This window comes from Belonocnema kinseyi, chromosome 6 (genome assembly GCF_010883055.1).
Source record: "Belonocnema kinseyi isolate 2016_QV_RU_SX_M_011 chromosome 6, B_treatae_v1, whole genome shotgun sequence".
NCBI lineage: Eukaryota > Metazoa > Arthropoda > Insecta > Hymenoptera > Cynipidae > Belonocnema > Belonocnema kinseyi.
The window spans coordinates 6315190-6340032 of record NC_046662.1 but is presented as its reverse complement, the minus strand read 5'-3'; the positions used below and the strand labels follow the sequence as shown (position 1 = coordinate 6340032).

General features: G+C 26.3%; 1 protein-coding gene across 9 annotated transcripts in view; it reads left to right on the top strand.

Moving 5' to 3' along the window:
* The window catches only part of LOC117175261 (neurofibromin), a 133535-nt gene that overhangs the window by 49877 nt on the left and 58815 nt on the right, over positions 1–24843 (top strand). For all 9 annotated transcript variants that reach the window (XM_033364958.1, XM_033364963.1, XM_033364962.1 and 6 more), the window contains 4 exons: positions 3427–5871; positions 12350–12737; positions 18221–18361; positions 22934–23192. In XM_033364958.1, coding sequence (XP_033220849.1) covers positions 3427–5871; positions 12350–12737; positions 18221–18361; positions 22934–23192 — 3233 coding nt within the window. The remainder of the gene's footprint in view (positions 1–3426; positions 5872–12349; positions 12738–18220; positions 18362–22933; positions 23193–24843) is intronic.

The window sequence follows — 24843 nt, the reverse complement described above, 5'->3', positions numbered from 1 at the left end:
ATTTCGGTTTTTTCTTTTGGTTTGAAATTAATTTTTTAACTGAAAATTAAACTATTTAATTTTGTGTGAAAATTTATCATTTTCAGTTAAAAATTCAAGTTTCACCATCAAAATTCGTGTATTTTGTTGAAGTATTACCCCGCCAAATCTTTCATTCCCTCGTTTAATGAATTCTCCTCTAAAATCTGATCTTTTTGTTCTGCTGTTCCCAATACATCCCTTCCTTTGTCTCGTTTATCAATCCAAATAAATTTTGAATTTTCGGCAATTTTCTAGTTTCAGGATTTTCCTGCTTTGTCTTTTTATTTTATTTAAAACATCTCCAAAAATAATCTGGAAGATATTAAAACATTTTTTTTAGTATTGTAGGATTAAATTGTTTGTTAAGAAAGTTGATTTATTTCAAAAGATATTTAAAATTTTTGAAACGATTCGAAAATAATCGAAATCTGAAAAGATTTTGAATTTTTTTAAAATTAAGTGTAGATTTCCGCACATTTTGAAAATAAGCTTTTTTTTAATTTTAAAAAGGTTTAAAGAGAATAAAAAAATTCTGAAGATGCCTGAGAAAATTTCAAATAATTTGTGTTTTTTTAAAATGAATTCTAAGAGAAAATTGTTTTTTTTTTTCAAGGAAATAGCCATTTTTTTAGATTCCGGGGAAAATTTCAAATGCTTTGTTTTTGCTGAGGAATTAATTTTAAGAGAAAATCTATCAAGATTTTAAAAGATTTCCTAAACTTTTGAAAACGAATGTGGAAGTTTTTAAAGCAAAATTGTTCAATTTGGCAAGATTACAACTTTTTTGAAAAAATTCAAATAACTTTAAAAGATATTCTAAAATGTCAAAAAGGTACGAAAATAATTTAAAACTTGAAAATAATTCGAGAAATTTAAAACAAAATGTAAATGTTTGAAGATTTTGAATAAAAAATTTGAAGGTTTTCATGCATTTTTAAATGTTTCAAGAAAATAAAAAACATTTCTTAAAATTCTTTGGTAAAATTTCTTATGATTTTTCATTTAGAGCAATTAAATTTTAAATAAAATTTAAAAAGATTTGAAAAATGTTCAAAAGCTTTTTCAAAATTTTAGGAATAATTTGAGTCAATTGAAAAGATGTTTAAAAATTCATCTCTTTTGGCAGAAATTTAATCTTCTTTCGTTAAAAATGTAACTGCTTGGATACAAATTAATCTCCTTTCGTTGAAGATTTAAATTTGAAGCTATTTAAGGATTTTTAAGGTTTGAAGATAATGAAAAAATTTTCTAAGCTTTCCGGAAAAATTTGTTATGATTTTTTTTTCAAAAAACATTTGTTAAAAAATACTTTAAAAAGTTTTTTAACAAAAACAAATTCCGCAGAATAAATAAAAGTTGTACAATTATTACTTTAGAAAAAATTCGATTAGGTTAAAAGATACTTAGCAGTGTTGAAGAGATAAAATAAAAATTTGATGTTTTTAAATGATTTGTTAAGTAACCGCCTAAAATTTTGTATTTGTTTAACTAAACTGTTCATAACCATTTAAAGCCACAACTTCACACTCTTTTGATTGCCTACGATTAAACCGGAACCAGAAGTGATGAAAAGCGCTCGATTTTTAAACCAAATTTTACAATAAATTAAAAATTTTGAAGAATAAAATGAGGAAGAAGATAACATAATATATAATTATATGGAAACTTTATGAAATATATGAAAATAAAAATATTGAGAAAAAAACTATTCCATTTGGTATTTTAAAGTTAGTTTTGTTAGTTGAAAATTCAGTTCTTTTTTTTATTAAAATACGTCTTTTTTAGAAGAAAATTAATCTTGTTTGGAAAATTTAACTATTTTCTTACATTTTTTTTTAGGTTAAAAAATAATTTTTTCAATTGAAAATTTTCAAGGAAGGTCCGCAAAAATTCGCAGTTTTGTACCCAATTAAACCCTGAAATATATATTTTTTATCAATCTTGTATTTTGTTAAATTTAGTGTTTTTTTGGTAGAAAATTATTCTTCTTGGTTACAATATTTTGTTGAAAACTCGTTTTCTGCTTGATTGAAAAGTAATTTTTTTAAAGTGTTAATTCAATTATTTGACATTTGGTTGAAAAGTGATCTTTTATAGTTGAAAGTTCAATTATTTGGTTAAAAATTAATGTATTTTGTCCAAGATTAATTTTTTTTGGTAAAAGATTAAGGTTCGTAGTTAAAAATTCATGTTCTTGGGTGAAAGGTACATCATTTTTATTAAAAATGTATTTCTTTCGTTGAAAATTGATTTATTTTGTTGAAAATTCGTCTTGTTTTGTTTTTAAAAAATTTGTTACAAATGCATTTTTTTAGACAAAATTTTACTTCAAATTCATCTTTTTTCTTGAAGATTTAGTAGAACATTTATTTTAATCTATATTTTTAAGTTTTAATCTATATTTTTAAGTTTGAAATTTAACTTTTTCGTTGAAAATCGTCATTATCGGTTGAAAATTATTTTTTTTTTACTAAAGAAATGTACTATTTCACCTTTGTTTTAAAATAGAAAATTCCCCTTATTTTTAGTTTAAAATTCGACTTTCTTTATAGAAAATTAATCTGTTTGTTTGACGGTTCGTCATTTTAGTTGAAAATTAATTTTCTTAAATGAAAATATAAATATTATATTTTTGGTTGAAAATTTAACTTTTTTAGTTTAAAATTCATGTATTTTGTTGAAAAATCGTTTTTTTTCGTAAACAAATATTGTTCTTGGTTGAAAACTCACCTACTTTGTTTAATTGTAATTTTTATTGAAGATTCGCCATTTTAATTTAAAGTTCAGTTTTTTGCTTGAAAAATTATCTAAATCTAATGTGTTTACTAATTTTTTTTTTGATTGAAAATATTAATTCTTTTAACCAAACATTTAACTATTCGATTTTTTGTTTGAAAGTTACCTATTTTAGTAGAAAATTCAGGTATTTTATTGAAAATTCGTACTTTTTGGTCAAATAAGTTCTATCGTATATCAGTCGTATATATTTCAATGGATGCAATTGAACAATTCAAACTTTTGCGCCCTTTATGAGGATTTCTGGTTCCGGATTAATCGCGATGCGCAGTGACAAATCTGAGTGAGTCTATGGGTGAAGGAAATTGAGGGGTGGAAATGGTGGGGGTATACTTAAGCAGGTATAAATGCGAGTCGGTCGATGGCCGCAGAGTCGGCATGCACCTTGAAATTTGGCGATTTTATGAACTCTGATCAATTTTCTTACCTAAAATCGCCCAAAATTTTGAACGCCATGCGCTGGCTCAATTATTATTTTGAAAATCTGATAAAAAATAGACAAGACTTTATCTACGATGAAGATTCAGTTTCTAGTATTGAATGATCAAAATTCGAAAATACGTTATTTTGAACCACCCTAATAATTATAATAATTTAATTCTTTTTAAGGTTTCCACCTCAGTTAAGGTCAATGTGTCACTGCCTCTACCAAGTCCTGAGCAAAAGGTTTCCACAGTGTCCTCAAAACAACATCGGCGCAGTCGGAACCGTTATATTCCTCCGCTTCATTAATCCAGCGATCGTCTCGCCCCAGGAAATGGGAATCGTCAACAAACCCGTGCCGCCTCAAGTAAAACGAGGCCTGATGCTCATGTCGAAAATCTTGCAAAATATTGCCAATCACGTTGAATTCAGCAAGGAACAACACATGCTGCCCTTCAACGACTTCCTCCGCGCCCACTTTGAAATCGGTCGAAGATTCTTCATCCAAATCGCCTCAGACTGTGAAACCGTGGACCAGGCGAGTCATCCGATGTCCTTCGTCTCGGACGCCAACGTTCTGGCACTCCACAGACTCCTCTGGAATCACCAAGAAAAGATCGGGGATTATCTGAGCAGCAGTCGGGACCACAAAGCCGTCGGGAGAAGACCCTTCGACAAGATGGCTACTTTACTGGCCTATCTCGGACCTCCTGAACACAAACCGGTCGATTCACACTTACTTTTCTCATCTTCATACGCTCGCTGGTCCAGCATCGACATGTCATCAACCAATTTTGAAGAGATAATGGTGAAACACAACATGCACGAGAAGGAGGAATTCAAGAGCATCAAGAGCTTGAATATTTTCTACCAAGCTGGAACGAGCAAACAGGGATATCCGGTTTTTTACTACATCGCAAGACGTTACAAAATTGGCGAGACGAACGGAGATCTTTTGATTTACCATGTGATTCTCACCCTGAAGCCTTTCTGTCACTCTCCCTTTGAACTTGTCGTGGATTTTACGCACACATGTTCCGATAATCGCTTCCGAACCGAATTCCTACAAAAGTGGTTCTACGTTCTGCCCGAAGTCGCCTACGAGAATATCCACGCGGCTTATATCTACAATTGCAACAGTTGGGTTCGTGAGTACACGAAATTCCATGACAGGATCCTGGCTCCTCTCAAAGGCAACCGAAAGGTCGTTTTTGTCGATGGGCCCGGAAGACTGAATGATCTGATCGACACGGAGCAGCAAAAACTACCCGGAGCGACACTTTCGCTTGATGAGGATCTGAAAGTCTTCACGAGTGCGTTAAAATTGTCGCACAAAGATACCAAAGTCTCGATAAAAGTGGGACCGACCGCGATACAAATAACATCGGCGGAAAAATGCAAAGTTCTCTCGCACTCAGTATTACTCAATGATGTCTACTATGCCTCGGAGATTGAGGAAGTGTGTCTAGTCGATGACAATCAGTTCACCTTGACGATTTCAAATGAAGCGGGACCCTTGTCTTTCATTCACAATGATTGCGACAGCATTGTCCAGGCGATCATCCATATAAGAAATCGCTGGGAGCTCTCGCAACCAGACTCCATGTCAGTTCATCCGAAAATCCGTCCAAAGGATGTTCCCGGAACTCTTCTCAACATGGCTCTCCTGAATTTGGGGAGTTCGGATCCGAATTTAAGGACCGCCGCCTACAATCAACTCTGCGCTCTCACAGCGACTTTTGATCTCAAGATCGAGGGACAACTCCTCGAGACTTCCGGCCTCTGTATACCCTCGAACAATACGATTTTCATCAAACATCTGAGCGAGACTCTTGCCGCGAACGATCCGCATCTGACCCTCGAGTTTCTCGAAGAGTGCATCGAGGGTTTCAAGGTCTCGACGATTGAACTGAAGCATCTATGTCTGGAGTACATGACACCCTGGCTCAATAATCTCGTGCGATTCTACAAGCCAAATGACGAGGGGGGGAAACGGCAGAAGCAGGTGACTCAGATCCTCGAGAAACTGATCACTCTGACGATTGAGGAGGTGGAGATGTATCCGAGCATTCAAGCGAAAATCTGGAGTACGATCGGAAGACTTCCGGATTTGATAGACACTGTTCTGGATAATTTTATTCAGAGGAGTGTTCGTTATGGTTTGGGATCGCCGATGGTGGAAATTATGGCTGACACGGCAGTCGCTTTAGCTTCCGGGAATGTTCAGCTCGTCGCGAAGAAGGTGATTGGAAGACTGTGTCGGGTTGTCGACAAAACTTGCACCTCTCCAACTCCTTTGCTGGAACAGCACATGATGTGGGACGATATTGCCATCCTCGCACGATACCTGCTGATGCTCTCTTTCAATAATTGTCTCGATGTCGGAAAACATTTGCCATATCTCTTCCACACGGTGACCTTCCTCGTCTGTTCCGGAAGTCTCAGTATGAGGGCTTCCACTCATGGATTGGTTATCAATATCATCCATTCTCTCTGTACCTGTAGCTCGCCCTCGTTTTCGGAAGACACCTACCGGGTTCTGAGAATGAGCCTCGACGAGTTTTCCCTGCCAAAGTTTTACTTGTTGTTTGGAATTAGCAAAGTTAAGTCTGCCGCTGTGACTGCCTTCAGGTAATTAATAGATAACAATAGAAGATTTTTTTTTTTGTTTTCTTAGCTTCACAGGCCACAATTATGCATTTTTTAATTGAGGAGTTCTGGACAAGAAGACAACAGGCGATCGAGAACGAGTAAAAGTATTGTCCAGGCTGTGACGTCAGGTATCAAAAGTGAAATTCGAAATTTGAAAAAGCCAAAAATATGGTTAGATAGCTCTTGAAAAATAAACCTGAGTCTCCATTTACAGTTTTTCTCTCGGGCTGCAAATTTTCCAGTAAATAAATAAAAACTGACTTTTTTTAAATTGAAAAAACCATGTTTTTTCACATTCAACTCGCCGTAAGTAATTCTTTTATTAACTAATTAACAAATTTCTTTTTGAGTTTTATTTGTGACACTTTAGCGGAGGCTACAGTGTCCAAAAAGGGTCAAATCCTAATTTCTGATGTTTTTTTTTAATCCGAATGAAAAACCACGTTTTTAGATTTTCACATTAAAAAAGTGAACAATGAAGTTTGAGCTACGACAAACTTCAAGTGAACGAATTTTCGGCCAATGTATTGGCTAACTTTTTGGAAAATCTCAATTCGATTTGATTTTTAGTTCCATAATTACAGCGAGTTTATTACGAGCTCGTGACGCGACACCACAGGATTTTTTAGGGTACGCCACCGGAACGCTGAATAGGGCGAGCGAGTGGACAAAACAAAGGATGGACAAGGACGATGTTTCAGGCTTGAGGCGGCGTCTCCTGCAAAATCCTGTGGTGTCGCGTCACGAGCTCGTAATAAACTCGCTGTAATTATGGAACTAAAAATCAAATCGAATTGAGATTTTCCAAAAAGTTAGCCAATACATTGGCGGGAAATTCGTTCGCTTGAAGTTTGTCGTAGCTCAAACTTCCTCGCTCACTTTTTTAATGTGAAAGTCTAAAAACGTGGTTTTTCATTCGGATTAAAAAAAAAAACATTAGAAATTAACTTTTGACCCTTTTTGGACACTGTAGCCTCCGCTAGAGTGTTACGAATAAAACTCAAAAAGAAATTTGCTAATTAGTTGAATTACGAATTACTTACGACGAGTTGAATGTGAAAGAACATGGTTTTTTCAATTTAAAAAAAGTCAGTTTTTATTTATTTACTGGAAAATTTGCAGCCCGAGAAAAAAACTGTAATTGGAGACTCAGGTTCATTTTTCAAGAGCTATCTAACTATATTTTTGGTTTTTTCAAATTTCGAATTTCACTTTTGATACCTGGCGTCACAGCCTGGACAATACTTTTACTCGTTCTCGAGCGCCTATCGCCTTCTTGTCCAGAACTCCTCAATTCGAGTCAAAATTCCTGAAATGGGCACGATATTTTTCGCGTAAAGTCCTGAAAATTAAAAATAGTCGCACAGTCGTCAAGTATACATCAATTCAACAATATCCCACCCCCATAGTTTTTCTAAAATTCAATTATTTATTTTTGCAATTAAACATTGTATGCACATTTTTTTGAAAAATCGATTATGGGTAATTTTTTGAGACTGGGGAAAGCCGGGAAATGGCAGTGAATTTATTTTGTAACCGGAAATTTGACAAACATTTAGAAGAAAAATCTGTCCAAGTTCGATTTCCAAAGTTTCAATAATAATTCGTTCAATTTTTATCTTTTTTAATTATGATATTCAGTTTACAATGTCAGGGTGGCCGTTAAATCGGGAAAAGACCGGGAATTTATTGAGACTGGGAAAACCCGGGAAATGACAGTGAATTTTTTTAACGGAAAATTTTACAAATTTGTAGAAATAAAAGCTTTTGACGTTGAAAATTTTTTATAAAAACATTTTTATTTAATAAATAATTTTTTTTATTTTATCTGTACTTTAAGTAATAAAAAATCAGTTCAAAATTTATGAATTTTCAGATTTTAACGTTAAAACTTAAACGGTTTCAATTTGAAAGTCTTGGTCATTAATCAAATGTGAACGCGTGACTGAAAGTTTGTAAACTATTTTCAGTTTAAAAATAACTTCATAATTATATATTCTTAATTAAAGGATTTTATTCAATTTAAAATATTGTTTCAGTCGAAACTATTCCATTTTTAACCCACTCAATTTAAAATTTTTAACTAAAAAAAAAAGATTAATTATTCAATATTTAGCAATATTTGAATTTTTATTTAAGACAAGTAAATTGAAACCAAATATATAAAAGTAAAGAATCTTTAACTGAATTGTTCGACATAGAAAGCCTGGAATCGTTAAAATTTAGAAGAGTCTTTAAACTTTGAACGTTACAATTTTAATTGTTGTATTTGAAAAATGCTTAATTTGTGAGTGAAATTTTCAAATTTTGATGTATAATTTACAACTGAACATTTTTAGAAAAAATTTGAGTAATTATAAAAGATATTTAGGAATTTTAAACAGATTAAAAATTATCATGCAAATTTTAGAAAGTTTTCTTAAAATCTTCTAGAATCTTGTTTGAAAATTTTGTTTAAATCTTTGAAAAACTTTATAAATATTCTCTTAAAATAATTTGTCAACATAAAAAATCATTTTTAATTTTCCTATGAATCTTGGAAAAATATTTTTATTCTTTCGAAGCCCTTCACAATTCTTGAATTGAATCTAATTTTGTTTTTAAAATCTGCGAGAGTGTACATTTTGTTTTATATTAGGCTATCCTTTCAAGTTTTACATTAAGTTTGAATCTTTTCAAATCGTCTACATATCTCTTAAAATTACTCAAATTTCGCCTACAAATAATAAATGTTCCATTGTTATTTATACATTCAAATTGTAAAGAAATTTTCCTAAATTTGCAGGATTTTCTGAAAATTGTAGAAAAATTTAATTAATTTTTACAGATATTTAGAAGTTATGCAAAAATTTCCAAAATAACTTTTAATTTAAAACAAATTTCAAACAACTTCTAGATTTCTCAAGATTTTGAAATGAAATTTTCAAGCTTTCTAAGGATGTTTAAACTATTTAAAAGGAAAATAATTGAATTTCTAATTTAAGAAGTGTTCGGCTAAAATTTTTCCAATTTTTCAATATTTGATGTTTCTAGCTTAAAATTCCTTCAAATTATATAATTTTGAAAATTTTAAAGTTCATTAATTGATTTTTTAATTTAGAGCATTGAAAATGATAGCGTGGATTTATATTTTTTCATATTGAAAAATGTTAGTTCCTTTAATTTTGTACGCGTAAATTATTGAGCATTTAATTACAAAATTTTTAAATTAAGAACTTTTAAATTTCAATTTTAAAAGTTCAAAATTTAACAGTTACAAATTAAACCGTTTAAATTCAAAAGTATTAGTCGTTAAAAAATGCAAACCTTTAATTGAAACTATATGAACTATTTTTAACCTAAAAATAACTTCATAATAATATATTCCTAATTAAAGGCTTTCACTAAACTTAAAATATTCTTTCATTATAAAATATTTAAGTTTTAATCCATTTAATTTCTAATTTTTTAATTAAAAAAATATATTATTTAATATTTAGCAATATTTGACTGTTTATTAATTAACAAAAATATCAACCAGATTGTTAAATTTTCATGTAAAATAGACGAAATTTCAACAAATGAGTTCAATTTTCAACTATAAAGTATTTTTTATTAAAGACAGAACAAAAATATCAAACGAATTGTTTAATTTTTATGAAAAAAACAACTAATTTTATAAAAAAATAGATTAATTTTCAACCAAACAGATGAATTCTCAAACTAATACGACTAATTTTCAACAAAATAGTTGAACCTACTACGAAATTAGTTGAATTTTTAAAAATGAATTATATTTAGTAGTTTAAAAAAAAGAAATATTGCTGAATGGCAATAGAATTTTTTTTACATTCGTTGTGAATTCATCTTTATTTTGTTAAAAATTTAACTAAATTTGGTACAAAGTTAAACTATGTTGTTAAAAATTATTTTTCTTGTTAAAAATTCATAATTTCAATTGAAAATTCCTTGCAATGTTATTACATAAAAAGTGAACTATTTCAGTAGAAAATTGGAGTATTTTGCTGTAAATCCAAATTTTTTTGATTAGGAATTAGATTTTTATCATAAAATTTAACTATTCCAATTTTTGGTTAAAAAAATAATCTTTCTAGTTCAAAATTTAACACAACGAATATTTAAAACATAATCTCTTTTGTTAAAAATTAATTTTTCTTGTTGAATATTCATCATTTTAATGAAAATTAGTTTTTGTGGTTGAAAAATGAGCTATTTCATTGAAAACTTCTTTTTTCTTTGGTTGGAAAGGAATTTTTTTTGCCCAATATAAAAAATTTTTGTTTACAATTGGTTTATTCTTGAGTTTAATATGATTTCTTTTCAACTGTAAATTTAACTATTATTACAGTTGATTATTCCATAATTTTAGATAAAAATTATTATCTTTAGTTGAACATTCATTTTTTTACTGAAAATTTAATTTTTTGTTAAAAAATGATCTTTTTTTAGTTAAAAATTCATCTTTTTTGTATAAATTAAACTTCTTGGTTGAAAATTATTCTTTTTTGGTCAAAAATGCAATTACTCTAGTTAAATATTCATCATTATAGTTGCAAATTCATCTTTCTGATTTATATTTAAATTTTTTCAGTTATATATTCACAATTTTAGTTGAAAATTCATCACTTCGTTTGAAAATGTAACTATATATTTAAATTTAGTCATTCTTTTAGTTTAAAACTCATCCTTTTGATTAAAAACTCCACTAATACGGTCAAATATTTACCATTTTAGTGACAAATTCATCACCATGTTTAAAAATTGAACTATTTTGTTGAAAAATCCATTATTTTTGTTGAAAATTAATGTTTTCAGTTAAGAGTTTAACTATTCCATTTTTTTAATTCATATTTTTTATTGAAAGTTGCTCTGTTTTAGTTAAAAATGCATGTATATTATTAAAAATATGTTCTCTTTGGTCGAAAATGAATCTTTGTGTTTGAAAATTCATCCTTTTTGGTTATAAATGCAAATTTTTGGCTGAGAATTATTGAACTTTGTTAAAAATTCTTTTTTATTAGTAAACTAATCTTTTTGTTTCAAAATTTATATTTTTTATTTGATATTTTATTTTGCAACTAAAAATTTAATTATTCAATTTTTAGTTGAAAAAATTATCTTTTTTTTATTGAAAATTCGTCTTTTTGGTATATATTAATCCTCTATGTTGATAATGAATTATTTTTGTCAAAAATTCCATTATTATAATTAAAGATTGATAATTTCAGTAAAAAATTAATCCTTCTGGTTTCAAAATCAACTTGAGTATTTACAATTTTAGTTGAAAATTCATAACTTTGTTTGAAAATGTAACTATTTAAAATTTGTTTTTTCTTTTTTGTTAAAAGTTATTATTTATTTTTGAAGAAAGTAATTTTTTCAACTGAAAATTTAACTTATTTCATTAAAATATTGCATAGTTTCAATCGTCAATCCATATGTTTAGTTGAAAATTGATCTTTTATAGTAAAAATGAATTTGTTTGTTTTTAAATAATCACTTTTTTCAGTTGATGATTCATTGTTTTAGATAAAAAATCTATTTTGTTTAAAATTAAATTATTCCGGTTGAAGAATCAATAACTCACAATACAAATTCCAAATTTATTTATTTCGACCAAAAAATGTGCCTTTATACCATAAAATAGCAATTTTTAATCCTAGAGGACGAATTTTCAAAACAAAGAATTTGAATTTTCAACGAAAAAAGATGACTTTTCAACAAAACAGCTGAGTTTCTAACAAAATAATTTAACTTTTAATAAAATAGTTTAATTTATAACCAAGTTGAATTTTCCTTCTACAGAGATGCAATTTCAATCAAATGGTAGAATTTAAAAAAAAAACGATTAAACTTCCATCAAAAACTGTTACATTTTTTTACAAATAAACGATGTTTTTAGAAGATAGTTGATTTTCAATAATAAATTTCTAATCCAAAAGGACAAATTTTCTGTTGAAATAAACAAATGTAATTTTTTAACAGAAAATTTAACTTATTCCAATTAAATATTTCATAGTTTCAATTGACAATTCATCTGTTTAGTGACAATTTATCTTTCTTAGTAAAAATTAATTTCTTTGATTTTAGACATTCAACTATTTCAGTTGAAAGTTTATTGTTTTAGTTTAAAAATAATCATTTTGGTTTAAAATTCAATTATTCCGGTTGAAGATTCGTCATTTTAGTTGAAAGTTTATCAGTTAGGTTGAAAATTGAACTATCTTCTTGAAAATCTTTTTTTTTAACTAATTTTTTCAACTGAATGATCGTAATGAATTAAAACAAATTTTTGTGTTTAGCGGCAAATATGACGTCCGCTGAATCGTCACCTTAAATTTTCAATCCAAGAAATAACAAAATTTCAACAAAATAATTAAATTAAAAAAAAAATCTTATGAAATTTGTTGTCTTGAGATATTCACTAAAATTCGGAAAAAATAAATTCTCTTCTCAGATCTAGTTACCGGCATTCAAACGAAAAATGGTTTGGCAATGAGCGGACCATGGGTGGAGTTCAGGACCGAGAGAGACTCTCCTTGACCAGTTTGGAAGTGATAACGGATGCCCTCCTGGAAATTATGGAAGCCTGTATGAGAGACATTCCGAAATGTGATTGGTTGCGAACTTGGACCTCTCTCGCCAAGAGTTTCGCCTTTTGTTTCAACCCTGCCTTGCAGCCGAGAGCTCTTATTGTTTTTGGCTGCATCAGTAAGAGCATCACTGATCAGGATATCAAACAGCTCCTCAGGATTTTGGTCAAGGCTCTCGAAAGCTTTAATGATATCACTCTTCTCGAATCAATTGTCATGTGTCTCACGAGACTGCAACCTCTTCTCAGACCAGTAAGAGCCTCTTTTTATTATTTATTTTAGGATACTTTCAATTTATTTTACATTTAATACTTTCTCAAATATATTATCTAATGAATAAAAAATTTTTTTTTAAAATACATATATTTTATATTATATCTTAACGAATTCATTTGAAATTATGCAGGTTAGCGGGTGATATCTTCATGTTATAAAAAAAAAACGATAAAATCTTATTATTTCTTATTTATGAAAAAGTAGCTCAATTTTCAAAACAAAAAAAGATCAATTCACCAAAAAAGTGGTTTTATTTCATATTTTAACTAATCATTTTTTTTTAGATTAAAAATAGTTTAATTGAATCAAAAACTAGGAATTTCCCTCTTCCAAATTTTAGATAAAGTAAGTACTTCAAGTAGATTTTAGAGTAGAAGTAGTTTTCAGGGTGGACGCTGGACCGGAAAACCGGGAAATCACAGTAAATTTATTTTTTGACCCGGAATTTAAAAAATTTTTAGAATAAAAATTTTGTCCAACTTTGATTTTAACCGTTTTTTAAATAATATCTCAAATTGTGATTTTTCTAAATTATTATATCATTTAATTTAGAATGCTTAATTCGAAAATCTTTCACTTTAAAAACTTTCTATTTTAGATTTTTAATTTATAAGCATATATTTTAATTTAAAGAATTTAAAAATTCTGTTTTAAATATTTAAAAAAATTTTAATCAGAAGGATTTAAAATCGAAGTTTTTTTTTTATAAAAAAAAGGGTGGCTGCCAGATCGGAAAACCAGGAATTTTACGAATTTTCAGAAGAAAAATCTGCCCAAGTTCGATTTTAACAGTTTTTTAAAAAATAATTAAAGTGCAGTTTTGAAGATTTAAGGAATTAAAAATTAAAAGCATTTAAAGTTTGAAATTTTTGATAAAAAACAGTTCTAGATTCGTTCAAAATATGAGAATTTCCAGAGTGTAACTGCTTCTATCCGAAAGTCTTTATAATAATTGAAATTAATATATAATTTATTCCGATAATTTTATTTTTAAATAAGAATTTTCATTATTTATCAATAATATATTTTTAATTCAGAGCTTCAGGTCTTCGTTTATATTACTTTTTATAATAAATTCCATAAATAAATTTATTAATATATTATTTCTATTAATTTTTTTAGCCATTAAAAAATGTAAACGTGCGTTTTACTATTTTCAGCTTAAAAATAAATCCATAATAAAATATACATAATTAAAGGTTTTTATTAAATTTAAAATATTGTGAGTCGAAATTATTAAATTTTTATCCCATTTAATTTGAAATTTCTTAATTTAGAAAAAGAATAAGTATTTAATATTTAGCAGTATTTCACTTTTCATTTGAGACGAGTAAATTGAAACCAAATATTTAAAAGAAAAAAATTTAAACCTGGATTGTTTTACATAGAAGGCTTTGAATATTTAGGTTGTCGAAGAACTTTGAAAATTTCAGCGTTACAATTTTAATTGTTCTATTTAAAAAGTGTTTGATTTATAAGTGAAATTGTTAAATTTTGACGCATAAATAACAATTGAACACTTATTATCTGTAGAAAAAATTTGAGTAATTTTAAGAGATATTTAGAAGTTTTGAAAAGATTCAAAATTAATTAAAAACTTAAAATTATTTGAAGTGTGTTAACCATTTTTTCAGAACTTTTGAATATATTTTTCAATTAATCGAAATTTCCCTACAATTTTTGAAAATCCTGCAAAATTAAAAAAAAAAACCTTAAAGTCGTCCATAATTGTTCAAAGTGAAAAATCATTTTCAATTTTCCTAAGAATCTTAAAAAAAAATTTTATTCGTTTAAAGTTTTTCACAATTCTTAAAAAAATTCTAAAGTTTTGTTTGAAATTTGCAAAAATCTACATTTTATTTTATATTCGCCTGTAAGTATTTAAAATTATTTCAAGTTCTAAATTGAATTCGAATCTTTTTAAAACTTCTAAATATCTCTAAAAATTACTGTAATATTTTTACAAATAATTAGTGTTCTATTGTTATTTATAAATTCAAATTCAAATTTTTTATAATTTTCAGGATTTTCTCAAGTTTATAGAAAAAATTCAATTCATTTTGAAATATATTTACAGGTTCCGAAAAAAATTAAAAAATTATTTAGAATTTGGAAAAATTGTAAACCACTTCTAGATTTCTCAAGATTTTGAAGTTAAATTTTAAAGCTTTTGAAGGATGACTAGACTATATAAAATACAAATAATTTTACTTCTAATTACAGAAATGTTAAGTTAAAAAAATTATTTTTCAATTTTTAATGTGTCTAGCTTAAAATTTCTTAAAATGATATAATTTTTCATTTTTTTTTTAAATTTTTGAATCTTTAAATTTTATAATTGATAAAAGTTATAAATTTTGCAGCTTATTTGCATTTCATTTAACATTGTTTAATTGAAAAGTGTTAGATCCTTCCGTTTTGTACGTGAACATTTTTGAGCATTTGAATACACAATTTTTGAATTGAAAAAATTTTAAACTTCAATTTTAAAAGTTTCGAATTCAAGGGTTCCACTTTGAATGCTTTAATTTTTTGTTTATTGTTCATTTCTTTATATGCAAAAAGGTTTGGAATATAGTTTGATTTTTTAAATTTCATTGGCCGTGAAAAATGTTTGCGAACAGGGAAAAAAACCGGGAAATGACCGGGAATGTTCGTTGCGAATTCATCTTTATTTATTTAAAAATTAATCTATATTTGGTTAAAAGTTTAAATCTTTTGTTAAAAATTATTTTTCTGGTTAAATATTCATAATTTCAATTGAAAATTCATTGAAATGTTCTTAAATAAAAATTGAACTATTCCAGTAGAAATGAAACTATTTTGCTGAAAATCCAAATTTTGTTGTTGTTAAGAATGAGATTTTTATCATAAAATTGAACTATTCTATTTTTGGTTAAAAATTCATCTTTTCCAGTTCAAAATTTTACAGCTTGGAGGAAAATTTGTATTTTTAAATAAAAAATTTACCCATTTCGTTGACAATCCACATATATTGTTTAAAAAAACGATTTTTGGGTAGACAATTATCTTTTTCTTTGCAAGTTAATCTTCTTGTTTAAAAATTCTTCTTTTTGGTTAAAAATTCAAGTATGCCAGTTAAATATTTAAAACTTTACTTAAAAATTCATTTTTTGGATAAAAATAAAAATAATTGGTTGACAATTCAACTGTTTTGTTTCAAATTATTATTTGGATTCAATACTTTCTCAAATATAATATCTAACGAATAAAAGCACTATTTCAAAATAAATAAATTTTATATTATATCTGAACGAATCCAGTTGAAATCATGCAGGATGTCGGGTGACATGTTCATTTACAATGAAAATAAATTAAATTTTAATCAAAATAGATAGGCTATCAAATAAAAAATACAAATTTTCAACAGAAATTGAATATTCAATCGAGAAAGATTTTGCAGCCAATAAATAAAAAGAATGTTATCAAAAGGTGTTGAATTTTCAAGCTAAAAGACGGACTTTATACGAAACAGTTAAATTTTCAAGCAATTAATTGAATTTTCAACCAAAAGATACATTTATAATCAAGAAGATTAATTTTTTACCAAGAAAGACAAATTTTCTCCCATTTAATTACATTTTTAAACAACCCGTTGAATTTTTAAACTAAATTTTTATTTAAAAAATTAATTTTTAATTTTAAAAAACGAGTTTTATACAAAACAGTGGAATTTTCTACCAAATTGTTGAATTTTCAAGACAGAAAGACGGATTTAATATACAAAACCAAGAACATTAATTTTGTAACAAAAAAGACGAATTTTCAAACAAAAAATTAAATTTACAACTAAAAAAGATCAATTTTCAATAAAAAATGTAAATGTAGAATTGTCCGAAACAAAAATGAACGGGATTTTAATCAAAATAGTCTAATTTTCTAACAAAAAGATGAATTTTTAAACAAGTTTTCGAATGTTCAAACAAAACAAAATTAAATTTCAATCAAAAACCATTACATTGTTTAACAAATATATTATTTTTTCCGAAGACAGTTGAATTTTCAACGGAAAAAAAAATCCAGCCAAGAAGTTTAATTTTTGACAAAAAAAAAACGTCTGTTCAAATGAAAAATTAAATTTCTAACTGAAAAAGATCAAATTTTAACCAAAAATATATAGTTAATTTTTCAATAGAAAGAATGAATTTTTAACACAGGAAAAAAAATTTTTTCAACAAAATATTCAAATTTTCAACCAAAAAGATGAATTTTGAACAAAAATGGAGAATTTTCCAAACCATCAATTTCAACAAAGATTTATCAGTCAAGAAAGAAACATAAGTTTATGCAAATTTTTGAACTTCAAAGACGAAAGACGAATTATTTGTAAAACAATTTAAAAAATGTTTCAACAAAATAGTTAAATTTTCAACCAATGAGATGAACGTTCAACGAAAAAAAGAAACTTTTAAAAAGTAGTTGAAATTTTAATGAAAAAAGATAAAATTTCAACAAAATAGTTTAATTTATAACCAAAAAGACCAATTTTCAACCAAGAAGATTATTTTTCTTCCAAAAAAGACGAATTTATATACAATTAATTGAATTTTTAACTGAAAAGCTCAATTATTAACCAAAAATGGGAACGAAAATTTTGCAGTAAAACAAATTAATTTTTAACAACAAAAAGAACGGGATTTTTAACAAAAGAATTAAATTGTTATCCAAGGAAAGAAACTTTCAACAAAGAAAATAAATTTTAATGAATTTTTTCAATTTTCAACTAGTAAGTAGTCGAGTTTTCAATTAAAAACGATCAACTTTTTCAGCAAAATAGTTTAAACAAAGTGATCAATTCTCGACGAAAAATGTTCAACAAAATAGATACATTTTGAACCAAGTAGTTGAATTTTTAACAAAAAATTTTCAGTGAAAAAATATCAATTTTCAAGAAAAGAGTTGCGTCAACCAGAATATCAATTTTCAACTAATATTATGAATTTTCAACATGAATAGTTAAATTTTCTGTGAAAGAATTATTTTTTTTTAACCAGGAAAAACGAATTTTAAACCGAAGTTATTTTTATTTACAAAAGATTAAATTTCTACTAAAAAAAGATGGATTTTAAACCAAAGAGGATGGCGTTTTAAAAAATGTATTGAATTTTCAACCAAGTAATAAAAATCTTAACTAAAACTCTAATCGTCAGGAAGAAACAACTGCAAGAAAAAGATATAGAAATACAAGAAAAAATAAATTACTAACAAGAATATTATACCAGGGTGTCCGCAGAACTTTATTTTGAAAATTCCCTATTTTTCCCTGCCCAAGTTTTCATTTTTCCCAACTTAAGAGATCCCTAAATATTTTTTTTTAATTCTGCCAAAAGAAATTGTAACGGTGCATTTGAAAAAAAAAATAAAGCCTTTTTTGGACTACTTTGATATATTCAAGTTAAGTTTAAGAAATTAATGACTGTTTTTTTTTTATTTCGCAGGAATCACCTATTCACAGGTATGTGTTCTGGGTAGCCACTTCCGTTTTGCAATTGGACGAGGCCTCGCTATATGCCTCTGGTTTAGCACTTCTAGAACAAAATTTGCATACTCTCGACTCTCAGGGAACTTTCGAAGATAAGGTGATACTTCAATTTCAACAAAAATATTAATTTTAGAACAAGAAGATTAATTGGTTTACTAGAACAGACAAATGTGACACAATACACATGAATCTTCAACCAAATATAGTTGAATTTTCAACTAAAAAATATTACTTTTCAGAACAACAAAAAATGAATTTTCAACTTAATAGTCAATTTTTCACTAAAATAGCTCAATTATCGGTTTAAGGAATTAATTTTGAACCAAAAAAAAAAAAACAACAACAAAAAACGAATTTTAAACAAAGAAAATAAATTTTTTGCTTACACTACGTAAATTTTCAACCAAAAAAGATCAATTTTAGACCGAGAAGATTAATTTTTTATCAGAAAAGACAAATTTTCTACAAAAGACATGAATTTTTAATCGAATAGTTGAATTTTCAATCCAGAAGACTTCCTACTAAATAAAGGAATTTATACCAAACAGTTGAGTCTTCCACCAAAATAGCTCAATGTTCAGTTCAGAAAATTTATGATGAACTTAGCAAAAAATATCGAATTTTAGACAAATGAGATTAATTTTTTTTTACCAGAAAAGACAGATTTCCACAAAAAACAAGAATTTTGACCCAAAAGAAAGAACTAGTTTTAGAATAAGATTATTTTTTTACCTGAAAAGGATTAAATTTCTACCAAAAGATTAAAGTTTTCACCAAATAGTTAAATTTTTAAACAAAAAGATAAAGTTTCGACTAAAATTATGTATCTTCAACAACAAAAATGCATTTTTTAACACAGTAATTCAACCGAGTAGTTGAATTTTCAACCAAAATAGATGAATTCTCGATGAAAAATTTAATAGTTAATGTTTCAACAAAAAAAAAAAAGATTTTAATTTTAAATTGAAAAAAAGTTAAAGTGAACAAAAAAAAATTGCAGCAAAATATTTGCATTTCGAAAATCTTTTTCTGCAAACAAAAAATTAAACAAATTACATGCATTTTTAACTAAAATAGATCAATTTTCAATAAAAAATCAACCAAATATTGGATTTTTTATGCCAGAAGATATGAATTTGCAAAAATTGCAAAGTTTTCCAAAAATTTCCAAAAATGTAATAGTAGATAAAAAAGTTAATTTCGAACTGAACTGTTGAATTTTCTACTGAAACAGTTGAATTTTCCAACAAGAAAAATTTTTCAGTCTAGAGAGAACAAATATTTCCATGAAATTGTTGAATTTTCGAACCGAAAAATTGGATTTATAATCTAAAAGATTAATTTTCCACCAGGAGAGATGAATTTTTAACTAAACAAGATCAATTACTAACCAAAAATAGAATAATTAAAATTTCAGTTAAAAAAATTAATTTAAAAAGAACGAAACATATACAAAATAAATTAATTATAAGCCAAATACTTGAATTTCCATTTAAAAAATATATGTTTTCATCCAAAAAATGGAATAGTTAAATTTAAAAGTTGGTTGAATTTATAGTTGAATTTATAGTTAAATATTTAGTTAATTTATTAGTGATTTATTAATTTATAGTTGAATTTTTAACCAAGAAAGATTTATCAGTCACAAAAGAGAAATTATTTCTATCATATTGTTTATTTGCCAACCCAAAATCACGAATTTTGTACAAAGCAATTGAATTCACAAACAAAAAGATGACTTTTCAATCTTCAAGATTAAATTTTTACCAAGAAAGATGAATTTTTAACAAATTAAATTAAGTTTAAACTAAGAAATATAAAGTTTCTACCAAAAATAAAACAACTGAATGTAATAGTTAATATTTAAACTAATAAAGATTTTAATTTTAAATCAAAAACAGTTTAAATCGATAAAAAAAATGATTTAAAAAAATATATAGTTGATTCTTCAAACAGATTAATTTTCTACCAACCAGTTGCATTTTTGGCTAAACAATATTAAATTTATACCAAATAGTTGGATTTGCAATTAAGAGAGATTTTGTACTAATCAAAATTATTTTAACCAAATTTTTGATTTTTCAGTCAAGGAAGAAAAAATATTTCAACCACATTGTTTAATTTCGAAGATTAATTCTTATCCAAAACTAAAATAGGAACTTTGTCAACAATAAATGATTAACTGTATATCAAAAATAGTTCGATTTTCGTATTGGGTTCAAGAAAGAATTTTCATTTAAGAAATAAAAAAAAGAAGATTTTAAAAAAACAGTTGAATTTTTAACTAAAAAGGATTAATTCCGAACCAAAAATATTATAATCGATATTTCAAGCAAAAAATATTTTAACTTGAAATAAAAAGCGGTTGAATTCATCCCAAAAAATACGAATTTTCAAGAAAATATTTGAGACGTCAACCAAAAAAGATTAATTTTCAACCTTTTAAAGCATTTTTAACAAATAAAGAGGAAATTTCTGTCAAAAGGGATAAAATTTTAACCGAAAAAGATGAACTTTCAAAAAAATAATAAAAGTTTGATCAAAGTAATACAATTTTTAACCAGAAATCATGAATTATCAACCAAAAATATTAGATTTTTCAAACAAAAAGAATGAAATTTCAAACAAAAGTAGTTGGATTTTTTTTATTGGGTTCTATCAATTCATTTCGTAGTTGAGTGGACCCCCCCCCCCCCCCAAAAAAAGAGTGATAAACGGAAAGAATTGTGAAGTTTGCGATAAATAAATATGAATTTTACTAATTTATAGACTAAAAAATAATAATTCAAATAAATAAGTGGAACAAATATAAAGAATAATATAATATAAACCAGAAAGATTAATTTTCTACTAGAAAAGTTGAATAGTAAACAAAATAAAATATTATTAAAGCAAATAGTGGAATTTTCAACCGGAAAAGACGAGGTTTTAACAGAATACATTAATTTTTAAAGAAATAGTTGAATTTTCAACCAGGAAGATGATTTTCCTACCAAAAAAGATGAATTTCCAACAGAATACATTAATTTTTAAAGAAGCATTTGAATTTTCAACCTAGAATATTAATTTTCTACCAGAAAAGATTAACTTTATAACAAAAATAGTTTTATTTTCATATTGGGTTCAAGAAAGAATTTTCAGTGAGGGAAAGAAAACAAATATTTCAACAAAACATTTGATTTTTTAACCAACAAGGATGACCTCTTAACAAAATTATTGAATTTTCAATAAAATTATTAAATGTGCAACCAAAGCAAAAATATTATAATCGATATTTCAAGCAAACATTATTTAAATTTGAAATAAAAAATTGTTGAATTTATCCAAAAAATAAGAATTTTCAAGAAGATAGTTGAGACGTCAACCAAAAAAGATTAATTTTCAACCTTTTAAAGCGTTTTTAACAAATAAAGAGGAAATTTCTGTCAAAAGGGATAAAATTTTAACCGAAAAAGATGAAATTTCAAAAAAATAATAAAAGTTTGATCAAAGTAATACAATTTTTAACCAGAAATGATGAATTATCAACCAAAAATATTAGATTTTTCAAAAAAAAAGAATGAAATTTCAAACAAAAGTAGTTGGATTTTTTTTATTGGGTTCTATCAATTCATTTCGTAGTTGAGTGCACCCCCCCCCCCAAAAAAAAAAGAGTGATAAACGGAAAGAATTGTGAAGTTTGCGATAAATAAATATGAATTTTACTAATTTATAGACTAAAAAATAATAATTCAAATAAATAAATTGAAAAAATATAAAGAATAATATAAATTAAATTAATAAAAATATAATTTTAGAAAACTGGAAATTTTTCTTAGAAAATAAAGTCGGGCCTAGCAAAATTTTAAGATTTCCTGCCAGAAAATATCAATCTTTGACAAAATACATACATTTTTTATGAATTTTAACCAGAAAGATTAATTTTATACCAGAAAAGACGAAATTTCAACAGAATACATTATTTTTAAAGAAATAGTTGAATTTTTAACTAGAAAGATTAGTTTGTTACCACAAAAGATGAATTATTAACAAAATACATACATTTTTTATTAATTTTAACCAGAAAGATTAATTTTTTATCAGAAAAGATGAACTTTATACCATAAAATAGTTTGATTTTTGTATTGAGTTCCAGAAAGAATTTTCAGTGAAGAAAAGAAACAAATATTTCAACAAAACAGTTTATTTTTCAACCAAAAAGGATGACCTCTTAACAAAATGATTGAACTTTCAAAAAAATAATAAAAGTTTTATCAAAGTAATAAAATTTTTAACCAGAAAAGATGAATCGTCGACCAAAAATATTAGATTTTTTAATGAAAAAGAATGAACTTTCAACTAAAAGTACTTGGATTTTTCTCTTGGGTTCTATCAATTCATATCGTATTTGAGCGGGAAGACCCCACAAAAAAAAAAGAAAAGAAAAGAGTGATAAAGGGAAAGAATTGTAAAGCTTGCGATAAATAAATATGAATTTTACTAATTTATAGATTAAAGAATAATAATTCAAATAAAGAAATTGAAAAAAGATCAAACATAAAATATGAAGAGTAATATAAATTAAATTAATTAAAATATAATGTTTGAAAACTGGAAATTTTTCTTAGAAAATAAAGTCGGGCCTAGCAAATTTTTAGGATCTGTATCTGATTTCTTGTTTTATTTCTAGACTCTGGAAAAAGTGATGATGTCGACCCGGGAGCCTTTAGAGTGGCATTTTAAGCAACTGGATCACGCAGTTGGACTATCGTTTAAATCCAACTTTCATTTTGCACTCGTTGGTCATTTATTGAAAGGATATCGACATCCTACTCCAACTACTGTCACAAGAACAGCTCGAGTCGTCACGATGTTGCTAGCAATTGTCGCGAAACCATATCGAAGAGATAAGTTTGAAGTCACACCTGAAAGTGTTGCTTATCTTGCTGGTAAATTTTTACGCTCCTTTATTCTTTTTTCTTATCTTTTTTAGTTGCAAATTCATTTTTTTTTAAATTCGTCTTTCTTAGTAGAAAATTAATCTTTTAGATTGAAAATTCATTTTTTTTTTGTTCGAAAAATCAACAATTTCGTTGAAATATTTTTTTTCTCTTGACTAAGAAGTCTTGGTTGAAAATTCAATTATTTTGTTTAAAATGCAACGTTTTTGATTAAAAATTCGTCTTTTTGGTTTGCAAATTCGTCTGTTTCGCTTGGAAAAAAAATTGAAAGTTGTTCAAAATTATGTTTTTGGCTGAAAATTGATCACTTTAAAGAAAATTAATATTATTTGTTGAAAATACATATTTTTGGTAAAAAAGTTAATCTTCTTCGTTCAAAATTTATCTTTTTGGTAGAAAATTCAATTACTCAGTTCAATCTTAATTTTTCATCTGTTTTAATGAGAATCTTTTTTTTTTGTTGAAAATTAATTTCTTAAACTAAAAATTTGACTACTACATTTTTGATTGAAAATTTATCTATTTTTGTCGAAAATTCATGTATTTGGTTTATTATTTTTTTTTGTAAAATATGAATCTTCATGGTTAAAAAATATTATTATTATTTTTATTATTCACCTTTATGGTAGAAAATTGAACTGTTTACTTTAATCTTCATCTATTTGAAGATAAGGTTTTTTATTTTTTAGCTTTTACAGAAATATTTCTGGCCTCGGACTCTCCACACTATTGATGATACTATTTGACACTTCTTTTTTAGCGATGACACTATTTTGCTAGTTTTCCAAGAGAAAATGACACTTGAGACACTATTTTTCTGACAATTACGAGAATTGCGCAGGGGAAAATGGTCTCAATGGCTGATTAGGGACTGTGCATAAATTACGTGAATTTTTTTTGTGTTTGAAAATTTTTGAACCGCGTAACGAATATTTTCATTTTTAATTGAAAATAGTTGATTTGAAGCAAAAAGGGCGAATCTTCAACCAGATTGTTGTGTTTTTAAACAAAAATATGATCTTTTAACACAGAAGATTAATTTTCTTTTAGCAAAAATGATGAATTCTTAACGAAGTACATTAATTTGTAAAGAAATAGTTTAATTTTCAAGCAGAAAGATTAATTTCCTACCAGAAAATATGAATTTTCAACAGAATACATTAATTTTTAAAGAAATAGTTGAATTTTCAACCAGAAAGATTAATTTTCTACCAGAAAAGATTAATCTTTAGCAAAATACATACATTTTTATGATTTTCAACTAGAAAGATGAAATATCTACAAGAAAGATTATTTTTTAACTGAATACATTAATTTTTAAAGAAATAGTTGAATTTTCAACCAGAAAGATTAATTTTCTACCAGAAAAGATTAATTTTTAGCAAAATACATACATTTTTATGAATTTCAACTAGAAAGATTAAATATCTACCAAAAAAGATGAGTTTTCAACTGAATATATTAATTTTTAGAGAAATAGTTGAATTTTCAACAAAATAGAATAATTTTAAAATAAATAGTTTAATTTTCAAGCAGAAAAATTTAATTTTCTACCAGAAAAGATGAATTCTCAACAGAATACATTAATGTTTAAAGAAATATTTGAATTTTCTACCAGAAAGATTAATTTTCTACCAGA